The sequence below is a fragment of the Nerophis ophidion genome, linkage group LG13 (assembly GCF_033978795.1).
Source record: "Nerophis ophidion isolate RoL-2023_Sa linkage group LG13, RoL_Noph_v1.0, whole genome shotgun sequence".
Classification (NCBI taxonomy): domain Eukaryota; kingdom Metazoa; phylum Chordata; class Actinopteri; order Syngnathiformes; family Syngnathidae; genus Nerophis; species Nerophis ophidion.
Genome location: NC_084623.1, coordinates 11795919 through 11815918, shown reverse-complemented (window position 1 = coordinate 11815918; position 20000 = coordinate 11795919). Strand labels below are relative to the sequence as shown.

The 20000-nt window shown below is 39.7% G+C and overlaps 1 protein-coding gene across 1 annotated transcript in view; it reads right to left on the bottom strand.

Annotated features, from left to right (window-relative positions):
* Positions 1-20000, bottom strand: part of col5a2a (collagen, type V, alpha 2a) — a 96004-nt gene that overhangs the window by 11799 nt on the left and 64205 nt on the right. Inside the window, exons 22-46 of the mRNA XM_061918402.1 lie at positions 19998-20000; positions 19823-19930; positions 19657-19710; positions 17366-17464; positions 17238-17291; positions 17065-17163; positions 16936-16989; positions 16770-16823; positions 13683-13736; positions 10383-10436; positions 10266-10310; positions 10094-10192; positions 7203-7310; positions 7047-7100; positions 6921-6974; positions 6789-6842; positions 6652-6705; positions 4181-4288; positions 4025-4078; positions 2228-2281; positions 2004-2165; positions 1806-1913; positions 1622-1729; positions 1492-1545; positions 1317-1424 (exon numbers count right to left, since the gene is read on the bottom strand). The exon at positions 19998-20000 is cut by the window's right edge and continues 51 nt beyond it. Coding sequence (XP_061774386.1) covers positions 1317-1424; positions 1492-1545; positions 1622-1729; positions 1806-1913; positions 2004-2165; positions 2228-2281; positions 4025-4078; positions 4181-4288; positions 6652-6705; positions 6789-6842; positions 6921-6974; positions 7047-7100; positions 7203-7310; positions 10094-10192; positions 10266-10310; positions 10383-10436; positions 13683-13736; positions 16770-16823; positions 16936-16989; positions 17065-17163; positions 17238-17291; positions 17366-17464; positions 19657-19710; positions 19823-19930; positions 19998-20000 — 1857 coding nt within the window. The remainder of the gene's footprint in view (positions 1-1316; positions 1425-1491; positions 1546-1621; positions 1730-1805; positions 1914-2003; positions 2166-2227; positions 2282-4024; positions 4079-4180; positions 4289-6651; positions 6706-6788; positions 6843-6920; positions 6975-7046; positions 7101-7202; positions 7311-10093; positions 10193-10265; positions 10311-10382; positions 10437-13682; positions 13737-16769; positions 16824-16935; positions 16990-17064; positions 17164-17237; positions 17292-17365; positions 17465-19656; positions 19711-19822; positions 19931-19997) is intronic.

Genomic DNA, 20000 nt, shown 5'->3' with positions numbered 1-20000 from the left:
CAGTACATAAAGTCAAAGTTTTATCAGATGCAAGAGATGACATCAAATGTGCAAGTGGGACAGTATTGCCAGTCAAAGTTGCATCAGATGTGAGAGATGATATCAGATGTGGAAGTGGGACAGTACTGAAAGTCAAAGTTTCATCAGAAGCAAGAGATGACATCAAATGTGCAAGTGGGACAGTATTGCCAGTCCAAGTTGCATCAGATGTGAGAGATGGCATCAGATGTGGAAGTGGGACAGTACTGAAAGTCAAAGTTTCATCAGAAGCAAGAGATGACATCAAATGTGCAAGTGGGACAGTATTGCCAGTCCAAGTTGCATCAGATGTGAGAGATGACATCAGATGTGTTAGTGGGACTGCATTAAAAGTCAAAGTTGGATCGGATGTGTGCAATGATCTCAGATGTGTAAGTGGGACAGTATTGAAAGTCAAAATTGCATCAGCTGCGAGAGACGACATCCGATGTGTAAGTGGGACAGCATTGAAAGTCAAAGTTTCATCAGATGTGTGCGATGACGTCAGATGTGTAAGTGGGACAGTATTGATAGTCAAAGTTGCATCAGATGCAAGAGATGACATCAGATGTCTAAGTGGGACGTCACTGAAAGTCAACGTTACATTAGCTGTGTGAGACAACATCAGATGTGTTTGTGGGACAGTACTGAAAGTCAAAGTTGCATCAGACGCAAGAGATGACATTAGTTGTGTAAGTGGGACAGCATTGAAAGTCAAAGTCGCATCAGATGCGAGCGATCACATCAGCTGTGTAAGTGGGACATAATTGACAGTCAAATGTTTATCGAATAATGTATCTATTCAGTTGTCTCAAGCCAGCTTTGAAAGTAGTTTAGCGATTAGCACGCCTCCTTCTTACTCGCTGTGCAACATGTTTACATGTAGCATCATCCTCCAGTAAAAGAATCACTGCAATGACTGTAGTTTACTGTACAGTAGGTAAGGTAGTTATTTTTGCCTCATTCCTGTGAGAATCCTGCGAGTGACTCAAACATTAGGGAGTGGGACTATGCAGGACTAGCTGCAGTGTGCTCAAACAACCACCAGGTAGCATCCGTGAGCAAGATAATACTCTATCATCTCTTTTTCTTTCGGACTTAAGTCGGCAACGCATTCTTGATCTCTAATAATAACTGCAAATGTTTCTAATGGCAAACATTGGGACAGTGGATTCGGAATGGGTTTGAAAATCAATTCAAATCTCTTTGGGCCTTCAAAATAAAAGCTTGAACACTGATCGATACAAAAACTAGACTACATACCAAACATTACAGATATGTTCTTAAGGTCTACTTACAGCGTGTCCTCTTTTTCCATCATCTCCAGCTACACCAACAGGACCTGGGGGGCCAGGAAGTCCCTGAGGTCCAGCTAAGCCCTCTAGACCAGTATCCCCTCTGGCACCCTGGAAAAAGGTATTGCCAAATAGTTAGGGTGACATTTATTTGCGCACAATCTTCTTTAGAGCTCACCCTCTGTCCAAGAACGCCCTCTTTGCCTGGCGGACCATCAGAACCAGCAGGACCCTGTGGAGGAACAACAAACCATTAAAGACACCGGGACAACACAGCAGGGGTGACGAGATTTAGAAGAATGACTCACATCAGGACCGGGATCCCCACGGGGTCCAGTGGTGCCTGGAACACCAACTGGTCCTGGGGGTCCCTTATCTCCAGTTGATCCTGTGGACCCTTGTTTTCCTGGTGCGCCCTACATGTGAGAAGGTGTTCTTAGAAAGTGTGGAGTCCAGAGACCAACACCTTTTTGTCTCAAAACTGATACTGACTGCTGGTCCTGGGAGACCTGGCATCCCTCTTTCTCCACGCAGACCTGGAAGACCCACAATGCCTCTTTGGCCTGTAGTTCCTGCTGGACCTGGAGGACCATCAGGACCCTAAACCAAGTCCGGATGACAGGGGCATTTAATCCGTCAGTTTATGTCATCTGACTTGACGTATTACAGTCCCACAAAAATCACTACAACCGTAGGTCCGTCTTCGCCAGAATCTCCCTTGTCCCCTGGGCTTCCCGCTTGTCCTGGTGGTCCTCGCTCTCCTTGTCTTCCCGGGGATCCGTGGTCTCCTCGTAGACCTGCGGGTCCCTCTTTCCCAGTAGCACCTAGTGGTCCAGGTTCACCAACTGGACCCTAAGGGGGAGTGTTTATTATCTACATTGTCTTCAGTATTTCACACTCAGGATGATACTTACAGTCGGGCCCGGGGGTCCAACTCTCCCTGCAGAGCCGGGGAAACCAGTGGGCCCCTGGAAACAAAACATGATATCAGAATACATTCTAGTAACAAAATATTACACAGTGTATATATATATATATATATATATATATATATATATACATATATATATATATATATATTTTTTTTTTTTTTTTTTTTTTTTAATATATATATATATATATATATATGTATATTTATATATATATATATATATATATATATATATATATATATATATTTATATATATATATATATATTTTTAATGTATATATTTATATATATATATATATATATACATATATATGTATATATATATGTATGTATACATATATACACATGTATGTATATATACATATATATATATATATATATATATATATATATATATATACATGTATATATGTAGATATTTATACATATATACAGTATATATATATATGTATATGTATATATATATATATATATATATATAAATATATATATATATATATATATACATATATATGTATATATATATGTATATATGTATACATATATATATATATATATATACACACACACACATATACACATATACATATTTATGCATGTATATATGCATATATAGATATATACACATATATATAGTAGTATATATGTGTATATATATATATATATATATATATATATATATATATGCATATATACATGCATATATATGTATATGTGTATATGTGTGTGTGTATATATATATATATATATATATACATATATACACATGTATATATGTAGATATGTATACATATATATACAGTATATATATAATATATATATATAAATATACACACACACATATACACATATACATATATATGCATGTATATAAGCATATATATAGATATATATACACATATATAGATGTATATATGTGTGTATATATATATATATATATATATATATATATATATGTGTATATATATATATATGTGTATATATACACATATATATAGATGTATATATGTGTGTATATATATATATATATATGTGTATATATATATATATATATGTGTATATATATATATATATATATATATATGTATACACATATACATGTATAAGTATGCATATATATGTATATATACATATATACATGTATATATATGTACATATAAATATACATATGTATATTTATTTATATGTATACATGTATATATGTGTATATACATGTATACACATATACATGTAAACATATACATAAATATATACATGTATATACAGATATATACATGTATATATATGTATATATATATATATAGACATATACGCATATTAACACTAAATTAGTAATCTTACTCCTGATTTTATTCAACAAATATATCTGACCTACTTACGGATTACAACCTTGTTAAATGATATTAAAACCATGTTTTAATCACATATATTATAAGTTATTATATCATCACATAAGAAAAATAAGCACTATTAATGAACAATTATTTTTACAAACAGTCATTTTGTGGTAAAGTAAATAAATTAAATCAACCATGAATGTTGTTCCTAACTAAACTGTCAATAAAATTAAAGTGCAAGTTAATAAATAGTTTCACCACTTCAGTCTTATTTTTTGCGCTCAAAAAAATGTCTCCATTATTTCCTGTTCTTCGGTGACCCGACAGTGGGCCCTATGGTTGCGCAACTTTGATGTAAATGAAAGCCTCACGCTCACTGATGACATGATCGTCAATTCAATCCCATTTTGTCCGAGCAGTTCCGTGATGACTGATCACTTACCGGTGCTCCCTGCGTCCCTCTTCCGCCTTTTAGTCCGGCCACACCAGTTGGCCCCTGGGAAAACAAACCGGACCTCACCCTCATGCAGTATACAAGAATTTACAAAGAACATTTAAAACTCATTGTATGATATAAGTCAATATTCTTGCAGCTTACAGGAGGCCCGTGAGCCCCAGCCAAGCCTTGAGGGCCTGGGGACCCAGCATCTCCTTTCTGGCCTGCTTCTCCTGGCTCTCCTTTCACTCCTGGTTGGCCATCGGGACCCTGTGGTTAGAATTGAAGTAAAAGCAAGGTTTTGATTGTTTGATTGATTGAGACTTTTATTAGTAGATTGCACAGTACAGCACATATTCCCTACATTTGACCACTAAATGGTAACACCCGAATAAGTTCTTCAACTTGTTTACGTCGGGGTCCACGTTAATCAATTCATGGTAAAGGTAAGCACGTTAAAGGCCTACTGAAATGAGATTTTCTTATTTAAACGGGGATAGCAGGTCCATTCTATGTGTCATACTTGATCATTTCGCGATATTGCCATATTTTTGCTGAAAAGGATTTAGTAGAGAACATCGACGATAAAGTTTGCAACTTTTGGTGCTGATAAAAAAGCCTTGCCTGTACCGGAAGTAGCAGACGATGTGCACGTGACATCACGGGTTGTGGAGCTCCTCACATCTGAACATTGTTTACAATCATGGCCTCCAGCAGCCAGAGCGATTCGGACCGAGAAAGCGACGATTTCCCCATTAATTTGAGCGAGGATGAAAGATTCGTGGATGAGGAAAGTGAGAGGGAAGGACTAGAAATAAAAAGACTATACAGTGGGAGCGATTCAGATGTTATTAGACAAATTTACTAGGATAATTCTGGAAAATCCCTTATCTGCTTATTGTGTTACTAGTGTTTTAGTGAGATTATATGGTCCTGTACAACCTGAAAGTCGGCCCCGCACCTTTCTTCAACACCAGTCGACGGGTGGTGGCGATGCCCATCTCTGCCCTTCGCAAGGGACCCTCTCCGAAACACGATCTTTCGAAATGATCGCTGCATAATACACTGTACTTTGTGTGTGTGGTCCAATCCAACCGTGTTCGCTTGACCGCTCTGTTCCATAGTAAAGCTTCACCGTCATTTTTCGGGAATGTAAACAATGAAACACCGGCTGCGTTTGTGTTGCTAGAGGCGGCCGCAATACACCACTTCCCACCCACAGCTTTCTTCTTTGACGTCTCCATTACTCATTGAACAAATTGCAAAAGATTCCGCAACACAGATGTCCAGAATACTGTGGAATTATGCGATGAAAAGAGACGACTTATAGCTGTGAACGGTGCTGGGAAAAATGTCCTCTACAATGCGTGACGTCACGTGCACACATCATCATACCGCCACGTTTTAGCATGATACTTCCGCGCAAAATTTAAAATTGTAATTTAGTAAACTAAACAGACGTCGTGGAATGTGTTGCAATGTTAAGATTTCATCATTGATATATAAACTATCAGACTGCGGGGTCGGTAGTAGTGGGCAAGTAGTAGTAGCAGACGATGTGCACGTGACGTCACAGGTTGTGGAGCTCCTCACAACCTCACATTGTTTACAATCATGGCCACCAGCAGCGAGAGCGATTCGGACCGAGAAAGCGACTATTTCCACATTAATTTCAGCGAGGATGAAAAATGTGTGGATGAGGAAAGTGACGGTGAAGGACTAGAAAAAAAAATACAAAAATAAAAAGACAGAGTGGTGGGAGCGATCCAGATGTTATTAGACACATTTACTAGGATAATTCTGGAAAATCCCTTATCTGCTTATTGTGTTACTAGTGTTGCAGTGACATTATACTGTCGTGCCTGAAAGTCGGAGGGGTGTGGCCACAGGTGTGGTGACTGCCAGTGTCTCTGAGGGAAGCCACGTTTCTCGACGAGGCGAAGCGAAGGCAGCCGGTCGGGCCGGGCTGAGCTTTTTTTCCCCCCTCCTACACGGTGGAAGCATCCCACGGTCGGAGGAGGCAAGACAGTCCGCAGCTGCCTCTTTGACAGGTGCACGAGAAACGACGCAAGCTCCGCTCATGTCTACGGTAAGAGCCGACGTACTACCACAATTTTCTCACCGAAACCTGCCGGTTGACATGTGGTCGGGAACCATGTTCGCTTGACCGCTCTGTTCCATAGTAAAGCTTCACCTTCGGGAATGTAAACAAGGAAACACCGGCTGTGTTTGTGTTGCTAAAGGCGGCCGCAATACACCGCTTCCCACCTGCATCTTTCTTCTTTGACGTCTCCATTATTAATTGAACAAATTGCAAAAGATTCAGCAACACAGATGTCCAAAATACGGTGTAATTATGTGATTAAAGCAGACGACTTACAGCTGGGATCGGGCTGGAAAAAAAGGTCCGCTACAACCCGTGATGTCATCATACGCGACGTTTTCAACAGGATACTTTGCGCGAAATTTAAAATTGCAATTTAGTAAACTAAAAAGGCCGTATTGGCTTGTATTGCAATGTTAATATTTCATCATTGATGTATAAACTATCAGACTGCGTGGTCGCTAGTAGTGGGTTTCAGTAGGCCTTTAAATACTCAAAATAATTCCAAGAAGGACGGATGAGGACTTACAGGTGGTCCGGCGAAACCAACAGCACCGATCGGGCCAGGGTCTCCTCTTGCTCCCTGCAGAGGAAGTTTTGCAATTATGGAGTTTCTCTGCAGTAACGGCTGGTGAATGTTGAAGGTAAGCAACTAAGTATACACACATGTAGTCCTCTTGAACCTGCAGGTCCAGCAGGTCCTTTAGGTCCGGGTTCTCCCTAAAATGCGAAACACATGTATTAATGTTAATATTGCTGTTTGAAAAAACAGTAGCATGGGCTTAAAAAAAACTGCACCTTTTCACCACTGGGCCCCGCGGATCCTAGGGGGCCAACAGGACCAGGTGCTCCCTATTGACGGGGGGACATAATGACAAAATCAGGATTTCTTATCCTTGTGCTGAGATCTTTTTGTGGACTTACCCTTGCTCCGTCGTTTCCAGCCGTGCCCTCGGACCCTTTCTCTCCGATGGAGCCCTGTGCAGAAGACGACACGGAGGTTGGGTTGGGCAAGACTACGGAGTGCAACACGTTCGATTTTCGCAATCCTCAAAATGGCGACGGTCGGCGTCAACTTACCCTGTCGCCTTTCGGCCCAGGTGGACCGGAGATGCCCCTCTCTCCTGGCATTCCTTGAAGGCCCGGAGGACCTGTGTCACCGAGAACACCGGTGGGACCGGGACTACCCTTCAGAGACGAAAAAAAAAAACTGTTTATACTCTCGTTTTTGTCCAAATGACCATTTATTTTTGAAAGGATCACTTAATTAAACATTCAAACACAGTGTGACTGTTCAAACTGTGTGCCAAAATACTCCTTCAATTGCCGCTGGGGCGCTAATTAATTTAAAACCTCTTCTCACTCCTGCGCTTACCAGAGGCATGCGGTAAAAGTAAGCATGCACTAATTATTTTAAACTTCTTCTCAATCCGGCACTTACCAAAGGCATGCAGTAAAAATTTGAGTTTGATGTAAGCTTGGACTTTAAATCCTGCGGAATAGCTCTTAATCTTCTTCCCTTTATGCGATTTCGAATTACCGGGATTGAAATCAGCCTCCTTTATTTTGAAAATAACGCCACGAGTTTGACCAGGCGGTAGGTAATTCAAGGCAGGCGCATACTATATGCCCTGCGGCAATTCAAGGAAATACGGTACTTGTTAAAACAAACAACCTTGGCCTTGTTTTCATTGAATTGTTAGGCCTACTACGCTACTGTATCTTTAATTCCGGTCATTGTGGTGGCCCTTGGAGAGCCAAGTGTTTTTTGAGGTGGTAATTGGTGAATAAAGTTGGCGAACCATTGATTTAAGGTCGATAATTTGTCCTTTTACGCGAAGCAGTCAAAGACTGTACCTCAGGGGTCACCAACCTTTTTGAAACCAAGAACTACTTCTTGGGTACTGATTAATGCAAAGGGCTACCAGTTTGATACACACTTAAAAAAATTGCCAAAAATAGTCAATTTGCTCAATTTACCTTTAATAAATAAATCTATATGTATAAAAAAAATGGGTATTTATGTCTGTCATTCCGTCGTACATTTTTTTTCTTTTTACGGAAGGTTTTTTGTAGAGAATAAATGATGAAAAAATTGAACAAAAATTTTCCAAGAAATTCAAAAGACTTTAAATTTCATTCTGTAGATTTTTTTAAATTTGCCAGAATAATTTTTGGGAATTTTAATCATAATAAGTTTGAAGAAATATTTCACAAATATTCTTCGTCCAAAAAACAGAAGCTAAAATAAAGAATTAAATTAAAATGTATTTATTATTCTTCACAATTAAAAAGATACATTTACTTGAACATTGATTAAAATTGTCAGGAAAGAACAGGCAGGAATTTAAAAGGTAAAAAAGCTATATGTGTTTAAAAATCCTAAAATCATTTTTAATGTTGTATTTTTTCTCTAAAATTGTCTTTCTGAAAGTTTTAAGAAGCAAAGTAAAAAAATAAATGAATTTTTTTAAACAAGTGAAGACCAAGTCTTTAAAATATTTTCTTGAATTTTCAAATTCTGTTTGAGTTTTGTCTCTCTTAGAATTAAAAATGTCGAGCAAAGCGAGACCAGCTTGCTAGTAAATAAATACAATTAAAAAAATAGAGGCAGCTCACTGGTAAGTGCTGCTATTTGAGCTATTTTTAGAACAAACAGGCCAGCGGGCGACTCATCTGGTCCTTACGGGCGACTTGGTGCCCGCGGGCACCGCGTTGGTGACCCCTGCTGTACATCAAGCACTTAAAATCACAATCCACAATTCCACATCGTAAAAGGGTGGCTAACAATGCAGCTAAAGGGCATACAGTAGAAATGTTTGATAATATCGGCCGATAAGTGCTTTAAAATGTAATATCTGTTTTAAAAAGTAATATTTATGACTTTTTAAAACGCCGCTGTACGGACGTAGGGAGAAGTACAGAGTGCCAATAAACCTTAGAGGCACTGCCTTTGCGCACCGACCCAATCCCATAATATCTACGGCTTTTTACACACAAGTGAATGCCATGCATACTTGGTCAACAGCCATACAGGTCACACTGAGGGTGGCCGTATCAACAACTTTAACACTGTTACAAATATGCGCCACACTGTGAACCCACACCAAACAAGAATGACAAACACAAACGCGGTATAGCTCGGTTGGTAGAGCGGCTGTGCTAGCAACTTGAGGGCTGCAGGTCCGATCCCCGCCTCCGCCATCCTAGTCACTGCCGTTGTGTCCTTGGGCAAGACACTTTACCCACCTGCTCCCAGTGCCACCCACACTGGTTTGAATGTAAAAATTAGATATTGGGTTTCACTATGTAAAGCGCTTTGAGTCACGAGAGAAAAAGCGCTGCATAAATATAATTCATAGAACATCCGCACCGTAACATAAACACAACATAACAAATACCCAGAAGCCCTTGCAGCACTAACTCTTCCGGGACACTAAACTATCTGACACAACTTTGACTTTACTATACTCCCTGTTTGTATTTCTTGTTTAGCACTTAGCGATAGCGCTACGTGACGCTGTGTGTTTCGCTAAAGCTGCAACTTTAGCGAAACACGACGTGTAGATCATCCTCCTTATATTCAGGCTCGGAAAAAGAAGGATTAGGATCATCCTTTGGCTATCATGAGTAGGAGGTTTGTTGTTGAAGGAAAAAGTGTGGTGATGCGTTAATTATATATTACGTTGTTGTATGCTTAAAATAATCAAAATATGTAAATATTACATGTTATTATGAATGTGGCTGTTACTATATTACGTACTGTATATACATACAGCGTACATTTTTTCATGTTTTAGAGCAGAATAGAGCGACTCCCTTTGGTTTCATTGTTAGCTGACTTTTGCTAATGCTGATTTACAATTTAGAATGCATAGAAAAAGATAAAACATTTTTGTTTTTGTCCTACTTAAAGGTTGTGAATGATAGGCAAAATTGGCTTCGCAGAGATATAAGGACATCTGTGATACCTTCGGCCCATCAGGACCAGGGGCTCCAGGGATCCCTTTGGGTCCCTGCAGACCGGTTGGTCCCAGCTCGCCTCTCTCCCCTGGAATTCCACGCTCCCCCTGGAGAAGAGAACTTTTTTTTCAGTATCGCCTCCAAAAAAATGTTTAATTCGGTAAAGTGCACTCCACCTACCCTTGGTCCGATTTGTCCGACAGCACCAAGCTCTCCAGGAATACCCTGAGAGAAAAACATGTTTTTATAACAAAAATTAGACACTGATCGGATTCATAACACGTTCATCGTACTCACTTGGTCACCCGGTTTCCCGGATTCTCCAGGTGGACCTTGATTTCCTGGTAAACCCTAATAAAAGACCAGATAAATCACGATCTTCCAGGATTCTGTGAATATGACGCTTTGGCACTTAAATATCATCATATTTTCCTAGTTATCTGTAAATAATGCCTAAACCAGGTTATTTATTGATATAAACATTAGCTGCTGCAATGGGGTGTAAAATAAAATAAAATGAAAAACTTTTTATTAATGTACAACATTAAAGCAAAAAGGAATGCCCACACTCGTATGTGACAAATAACACCACTTTCAAAATAAAACGACACTCGTTATGCTCATACAGCAGTGGTCCCCAACCGATTGTTACCGGGCCGCAGAAGAATTTCTTTATAAATTTTTATTTCAAAAATAAATAAATAAATAAATAAAAAAAACTTTTAAAAAAAAAAAAAATAAATCAGCATAAAAAACACAATATACATTTACAATAATTGCACCAACCACAAAAATGTAGCTTTTTCATGACAAAAACGTCCCTTTTCCATGCCAAAGAAAAAAAAAAAAAAAAAAATGACAGTATTATTGGTGTATTGTTATAGAATAGAATAGAAAGTACTTATATTTATCTCTGGAGGAAATTAAGCACCACAGTTCGCTCACAATAGACAATAATAATAAAAATAATAGAAAATATAATTTATATCATATTATATATATATATATATGAATAATATACATATATTCTACATACATTCTAGATTTAAGTGCAGTCAAGTTATAATAATTTTCTGTAATAAAATGAATACCGGTTACAGTTAGCAAAGGCACCTTTTGGTTCCTAAAACCTATTATGGACCACAATGGAAACCACCCTTTTTGCCTTTTTAAAGCATTATATGGATTCAGTTATTTAAGAAGTCAATAAACTTCAATCAATCAATCAATTAATTATTCTCACCTGTTCTCTGCTCGTATGTGAATTATTTATTTGGTCTTATTTTTCGCGAATATTTATGTCAGTTATCGCTTTTTTACGTCGAATTGGACGGACAAATGCGACTCGGTCTTCAGACTGCAGTCGCATAAGATAGATTTCTGGCCTTGTTGACAGTGCAGGTCTATTCCGATATTTTTTGCTCAAATGTGACCTGTGTCAGGTTTTTTCACGTCCGTGTGAACAGTGCATGTCTGTATTTTTCAGTGTAACCAGTACCTGGTGAAGTAAGTAAATTCGTCCAAAAGATGGTGCCATAGCCCAAAAAATAACACACTGTTTCAGTTTCCGTTGAAAACTGTTTGTTGGATACAAAACATCATGGCCATTGGAAAAAAAAAAAAAAAAAAAATCCATAAATTATCCTCACCTTTTATAAGCCGCAGGGTTTGAAGCGTAGGAAAAAAGTAGCGGCTTATATTTCGGATTTTATGGTGATTAAATACATGATTCACTGTTATTATTTTGAGGGCCGTCAAAAAAATATATGTTTCTTGGCTGTGGAACTATGGTAATACACTTCTCCACCACTTGTGGCAGTAACGACAATATCAAACAAACAGAAGAAGTCTGTAAGAAAAGTCAAAGAGAAGTTTTTAAGCGCAGCAAAACGGCTGATCGCGTTTGCGATGCGTCTTCAATTTGAACGCTACTGTGTTCAGGTCGCATTCATCCGACCAGAACGTGATCAAAAATCGATAAGCCTCATATTTATTTGCCCAAATAGACGGTTACAAAATATATAATTGACAACGTAGCAGAAAACAGGTGAAAATAAAATGTTTTTGGGAACTCATGTGAACTTTCCACCACAGACACCCAGGAGGCACGAGACATTGATACAACATTGATTATGTCTGTGGAGAGGCGGAGCCGGCGAACGAGTAGCGGGGCAGGGCATGCTGGAGCCCGGCCCAAGATGGCGGCAAGGAGGCGGAGAATAAGAGCGAGCGGTGAGGCGGGGCGTGCCGGGAGCGACGCTACAGTCAAGTTCACGATGTATAAAAGGGGAGAAGGAGGAGAAAACAGAGCACAAGGGGGAGGAGAACCCGCAAGACCGACAGAGAGCAGACGATGACGACGAAGCCGGCGGCTGAAAAGCGATCGGCGAACGAGCAGTGAAGGAAGTAGCTGAAAAGTGACCCGACCTACACTGGGGTTTATTGAAAAATAAACAAGAGTCAAACCTGCTCGAAAGCAATGTCCTTCCTTGATGGTCCATTGAACCCGCACGACAGCGAGAAACTGTCACAATGTTCTTTAAAACTGACTTTGAAACAACGTTGCAAAATTGTTGTATTAGTAAATTGAGACAACGTTGATGTCCTAACGTTGGCTCCAAGTTGTTGTTTGGGAAATGACCAAAATTCAATGGTCAAATCAACGTCGGAAAGCAATATATACCAACAGTTGTCAAAAAGCATGTTATTTGAGTTGCTCAACGTCAGAACCTAATTCAACAAGTTCTCAACGTTGTTTTAATGTCTTGTGCCGGCTGGGACGGTCTTGAAATTATCCGAAAAAACTGCCAGAGCTGAAGTACCGTGCCCTCTTCCTTCTTCATCTTCTACGCCCAATAATTCGGTTCTGAAAATGTCGACTTGGATTGCACAAAATCCTTCAAATTGCCACAAACGAGCCAGTACTCACACCGACTAGAGTGCAAACCACGTTTACTCCCGTGAACGTCATGACATCATGTTCGCATGCAGGTCAGCTTGCATGAGGGGCCGTTAGGGACATTATTTAGAATTACCTCTCACATACAGTACTGAAATTCAGTAGTGTGTATGAGAGTGTTTCAGTAGTGTGTGTGAGAGTATTTCCGTGGTGTGTGTGAGAGTATTTCCGTAGTGTGTGTGAGAGAAAAAACATTTCAGATGTTTATGTGAGAGCATTTCAGTAGTGTATGTGAGAGGTAATTCCCCTCTTAAGCTTGTGTTCATGTCAGAAATCGCATTTTGGTTTTTTTTGTAACGTGAAATGATCGGATCTGACAAAAAATATCCGAATTGAACATTGAACCCTGCAGTGGGAACGTAGCCTTTGATTTGTATCCACACACCAGATATGCGTGGGTCAGTGTGTGTAAAAAAAAAATGGTAATTGCACTGCTCACGTTGACGGGAAAAATCCGATGCAGGTCACAAATGGGCAAAAGAAATCGGAATTTACTTGCAGTGAGAACTAAGTGCGACACTATTTGCGATACATTTTTTTACAGTGCTTTATAAGCACAATTTTGATAAATTTCACTGTTCCCACTTGGCTTACCGTTAACATTGATATGAAACAATTAGAAAAAAACGGTTACATACCTGGAAGCCATTTACACCTGGAGGTCCCTGTTCCCCTCTGTCGCCTGCCACACCCTGTAGATGAAGGAATTATTAGTCTTAATCGATTAAAAAAAAGCAAAAATAAATTAAATAAAAAGTTTTTCTATGTTGTTCTTTTTTTAAATCCATCCTGTTTCGACACTTAAGCAAATCATATTGTTGATGTAAATCCCAGTCGTCAAACTCAAGGCCCGGGGGGCCAGATATGGCCCGCCACTTCATTTTATTTGGCCCTGGAAATATTATGTATCAATAAAGTACTGTGACTTTTCTTACTAAATGTATTCTTTCTTTCTATTTCGGAAGAAAAAAAAAATTACTCCATGAAATCTTAAATTATGTTAACTTAAATATTGTCTAATTATGCAAAAATATATTATCAAACATTCAAATCATTTTTTAAATAGAAATACATACTAATAATAATGATTTCAAAGCAAGTTGTCCAATATAAAAGTAGCAATAGAGTTCATGGTAAAATTTATTAAATTTACCGTTTTTTTTACAGCATTTTTTTCTGAATGAAAAAAACTGTACTTTTTTTTTTTACTATGATAAAATCTGGTGCTGTTTTGGCATTTACGGTAATACACCGAAAAATCCACAGTTTTTGATTTGCGGTAAAAAATAAAAAACAAAATGTTACTGTAAAATTGCATTTTTTTATTTACAGTAAAAAAAAAAAAAAAAGTAAAAATTTTAAAGTAAAAATTCTGGCAACTAAGCTGCCTCTTTTAAAATAATAAAAACAGCAGTACTGTTTTTCCATTTACATTAATATACACAACATTTCGAGGTGAAATTATTGCAAGCTACCATACTTTTTTTTTTTTTACAATTTAGTTTAAAAAAAATCAACTAAAAAAATGACATAAAAAATTGGTGTAATAATAGTATTGGCTGTTAGAATCGGCCCTCTGGGGCCAAACATAACTGCGAAGTGGCCCTCAGTGAAAACAACTTTGATACCTCTGATGTAAACAAGAGAAGTGTTGGATATGTTATTATATACAGTTGTGATCAAAATTATTCAACCCCCACACAATTTTGGTGTTTTAGCAAGTTGGACATTTATTCCGTATTTTGTTTATAGTCATATCTCGTAGTGCGCGCCTTATTGTTTGGGACGAAACCTGTGTTCCCCCCTCTGCAATGTCCTGTTGTAGTTCCTCAGCTGTTACAGGGTTTTTCACCACTGTACAACATCCTCTTTCTACCACGCCCAGGTAGTGTTTCCACTGTGCCTTTAGCTTTAAACTTGCTTATTATGCTCCCACCTGTGTCTCTTGAAATGCGTAATGTCTATGCTATTTTCTTATATCCATATCCTTTCTTATGAAGAGAAATTACCTCCTCTCTTGACTTCTTTGACCACTCCCTGGACTTCACCATGTTGCAAATACACCATTGACCATCTACAAGAAGCTGAGCGTCACAGTATTTTTCAATCAGTTTAATTGTTGTTCGTTATGGTTCTAATCACATCTACAGGTGTGTTCAACACCTGATTGAAAAGACCTTATATAAATTCTGTTCTAAAGAGTTATGATCTTCAAGGGGTTGAATAATTTTGTCGATGAGATATTAGGAGAAATGACACTGTTTGGTATGTTACAAAATATAATGTTGTACGGAATAAATGTCCAACTTGCTAAAACACCAAAATTGTGTGGGGGTTGAATAATTTTGATCACAACTGTATATATGCATATATATATATATATATATATATATATATATATATATATATATATATATATATATATATATATATATATATATATAGACAAGGCTGTCCTTTGTCACCGATTCTGTTCATAACTTTTATGGACAGAATTTCTAGGCGCAGTCAAGGCGTTGAGGGGTTCCGGTTTGGTAACCGCAGGATTAGGTCTCTGCTTTTTGCAGATGATGTGGTCCTGATGGCTTCATCTGACCGGGATCTTCAGCTCTCGCTGGATCGGTTCGCAGCCGAGTGTGAAGCGACCGGAATGAGAATCAGCACCTCCAAGTCCGAGTCCATGGTTCTCGCCCGGAAAAGGGTGGAATGCCATCTCCGGGTTGGGGAGGAGACCCTGCCCCGAGTGGAGGAGTTCAAATAACTAGGAGTCTTGTTCACGAGTGAGGGAAGAGTGGATCGTGAGATCGACAGGCGGATCGGTGCGGCGTCTTCAGTAATGCGGACGTTGTACCGATCCGTTGTGGTGAAGAAGGAGCTGAGCCGGAAGGCAAAGCTCTCAATTTACCGGTCGATCTACGTTCCCATCCTCACCTATGGTCATGAGCTTTGGGTCGTGACCGAAAGGATAAGATCACGGGTACAAGCGGCCGAAATGAGTTTCCTCCGCCGTGTGGCGGGGCTCTCCCTTGGAGATAGGGTGAGAAGCTCTGTCATCCGGGAGGAACTCAAAGTAAAGCCGCTGCTCCTTCACATCGAGAGGAACCAGATGAGGTGGTTCGGGCATCTGGTCAGGATGCCACCCGAACGCCTCCCTAGGGAGGTGTTTAGGGCACGTCCAACCGGTAGGAGGCCACGGGGAAGACCCAGGACACGTTGGGAAGACTATGTCTCCCGGCTGGCCTGGGAACGCCTCGGGATCCCCCGGGAAGAGCTAGACGAAGTGGCCAGGGAGAGGGAAGTCTGGGTTTCCCTGCTTAGGCTGTTGCCCCCGCGACCCGACCTCGGATAAGCGGAAGATGATGGATGGATGGATGGAATATATATATATACATATATATATATATATATATATATATATATATATATATATATATATATATATATATATATATATATATATATATATATATATATATATATTATTTGTATTTGATTTAATTAAATGTTTGGGTAGAAACGGTTTTTCTTTTAAGTAATATAGACATTCATCAGACCTGTTTATCTATTTCCTGGAGGAACTTAGTTAATCATAAAAACCGGCACTCGATGTGGTTAAAAAAGTATTGATTTTGAATTGGGAATCGATTCTGAATCGAATCGTTACCACCAAGAATCGAATCGTGGTGCACAAAAAAATCACAGCCCTAATAGGAGTTAGTTCTTACTGATGGGCCGGGCGGGCCAGCAGGTCCAACTTCTCCATCTTTACCAGGAGGACCCTAAGGACAAAGAAACAATAATCAATAAGGCAACAATTTAGTTGTGTATAATGCAGCCGATCAAACATCGCTTATAAAAACTCAAAAACCTGCAATATTCTTGGGCACTTACCCTTTGACCTGGCACTCCTGCAGATCCTTGTTCGCCCGTCTTTCCTGGGTCACCCTTTTCAATGCAAGACATTTCGGATTAGAGATCCAAATATACACAACGCATACTGCTGCGAACTATGAGACTTACATTAAATCCCTTGGGCCCGGGTACTCCCATTGTTCCTGTAGGGCCTCGGTTGCCAATGGACCCTGCAGGGCCCGGACGACCGTCCTCACCAGGTGCACCCTAATCAACAAGCAAAGCAGACTTCAAAACAACGTTTGCGTTCGGAGAGATTCCAAGAAGTCCCTGTGATTTACCAGTGGTCCTGGCTTTCCCTCTGCTCCCTGGACTCCGGGAGTACCGGTAAGACCCTACGTAGAGCAGACTCAATTGTTAGCCATGGAATCACCAGAGTAAGTAAAATGTTACGAGTTGTGGGTATTACCCTTGCACCTGGCAGACCAGGTTCTCCTGTACGACCAGGGTCCCCTAGGGAACCTTTTGGTCCTGGTGGTCCTGATATTCCACGATCTCCTTGAGCGCCCTGCAGAGGCAAACAAAATATAGACGGACATTGGATAATGTTCAGAGCACATACTCGAATCCAGGGATGACCAAACTTATGAATGAATTTTGTACATTAAAGACGCTAAAACCGAGTAAAGAAGTGCTGGCTGTCCCGTTCGGACAACACAGTTTTGAGTCCAGGGCGGAACAGAAAAGCAGGGACTGAACTGTTGGTGCCGTGACCCGGATTCGAGTTTGAGACGAGTGGGTAAACCTTACTCCCTGACGACCTCAAGAGTAGTACTGGCTATTGGGTTGATAGCACTGGCTCTTTTAGCGCGGTAGTTAGCACACTCATCTTTAATTCGGCCAACCCTAGGTTTGAGTACCGGAACTGAAAATAGCAGAGACCGAACCAGGTGGGTTATATACAGTACATGCTATTTGGGGGGAAAAAACACTGTTATTTTATCTTTTGTGTTATAGCTTAGGAGTAAAATTAGTTAATTAATTAATCTAATTTTCCAACGATTAGGAGGGTGAATAAAAAACTAAATTCGGGCCGAAAATGGCCTCTGGGTCGCACTTTGGACACTAATCACATGTATAATTGTGAATTATGTATCTTCAATTACACCAATGATATGACTAAGGGTGTCCTTATCAGATCTTGATATTGCATAGGGAACTGAAATAAGCAAAAAAATAAAATAAATAAAAAATTCTATATACATATATATATATATATGCCCGATTGTAGCTGAGATAGGCGCCAGCGCCCCCCGCGACCCCAAAAGGGAATAAGCGGTAGAAAATGGATGGATGGATATATATATATATATATATATATATATATATATATCCAATTACTTCTGTTAATTGGTAGGAATCATTATTGGATCCACTTTGGCGCTTTGGACTGGACTCTCGCGACTGTGTTGGATCCATTATGGATTGAACTTTCACAGTATTATGTTAGACCCGCTCGACATCCATTGCTTTCCTCCTCTCCAAGGTTCTCATAGTCATCATTGTCACCGATGTCCCACTGGGTGTGAGTTTTCCTTGCCCTTATGTGGGCCTACCGAGGATGTCGTAGTGGTTTGTGCAGCCCTTTGAGACACTAGTGATTTAGGACTATATAAGTAAACATTGATTGATTGATTGATTGATTTGCAAATCTAATATTTTAATAGGTAGAGTACAAAAAAACTGTTAACTACCTCCATCCATCCTTTTCCTACCGCTTATTCCCTTTGGGGTCGCGGGGGGCGCTGGTGCTTATCTCAGTTACAATCGGGCAGAAGGCGGGGTACACCCGGGACAAGTCGCCACCTAATCGCAGCTGTTAACTACCTTTTAAATACATATTTCAACAATATGAGGACCCTCTAGATCGGAAATAACACCATTAGTTATCTGTATAATCCTTTGATCTAATGCTCCTGTGGCTGAGCCAATCACTGGACACGATACTGAACAGCGCACTCCGGTTGGTTTGGTATCGTCAAGTGGCCAATACTACTGTAGTTTTGACATTTTTACTTCATTTTGCAGAAATTTTGTAGAGTATGTTTTAGAACAAATCTATGCTATGACGTTATTGGGTTGGTGGTGAAGTCACCCAACCAAATTGGTGGCTATTGGGATGTGGTGAGGGACGACGATACCGTGAATTGATTTACGTAGACCCCGACTTAAACAAGTTGAAAAACTTATTCGGGTGTTACCATTTAGTGGTCAATTGTACGGAATATGTACTGAACTGTGCAATCTACTTATAAAAGTTTCAATCAATCAATCAATCAAAGACTGTATCGGATCATGTCAGACTGCTTCTAAACTCTCCAGTATAAGTCCTCCGATAACAGCAGTCCAGACTTCTATCCAGCAGTGCCTGAATCTAACTTGCGGTGATCACAACAGCTGCGAAGAAAACGTCAACAATGCAATGTAGCGTCCTTTCAAAGGTAGCCAGCTAGGGTGGCTAAGGTATGTCCAAAGCTGCTCCTATAAGTTACTAATCCTCGCCTCTGGGGTGGCAAATAAATAACACTACATGTTCCTCCAAGTGATAAATAACATCACTGTAGAACACGGATTAGGTAAGAGACCCAAGTCGGAGAGAGCAGGAGACAAGAAGACCATGCTAACCGCTAACAGAAGTGTAGCTAGAACCGCGTCAAAACGGAGGATAACCAGTTAAGAATGATTAAAAAGTAACTGTACCTTAGGTCCGGGCAATCCGTCGGCACCGGGGAATCCTCGATTTCCTGGACCCCCCTGAGAACAGAACGAGCTTAATTGTTCTCCACGTTTATACAATTGTTTACATAAAACACTTAATCGGCATCTGGGACTGAATGTTATGAAAGGAAGGAAAATGATGACTCACTCGCTCACCAACGGGACCCGGAGGTCCAACTGTACCAGGGTCGCCCCGATGTCCCCGTTTCCCTTCCTCTCCCTGAGGTCCAAGACCTCCTTGAGATCCTTGAGGGCCCTAGATTTGAAGAATGTAACATTCTCTTATCATGTATGTACACAAATGTATCTGAATAGTATCATACTTG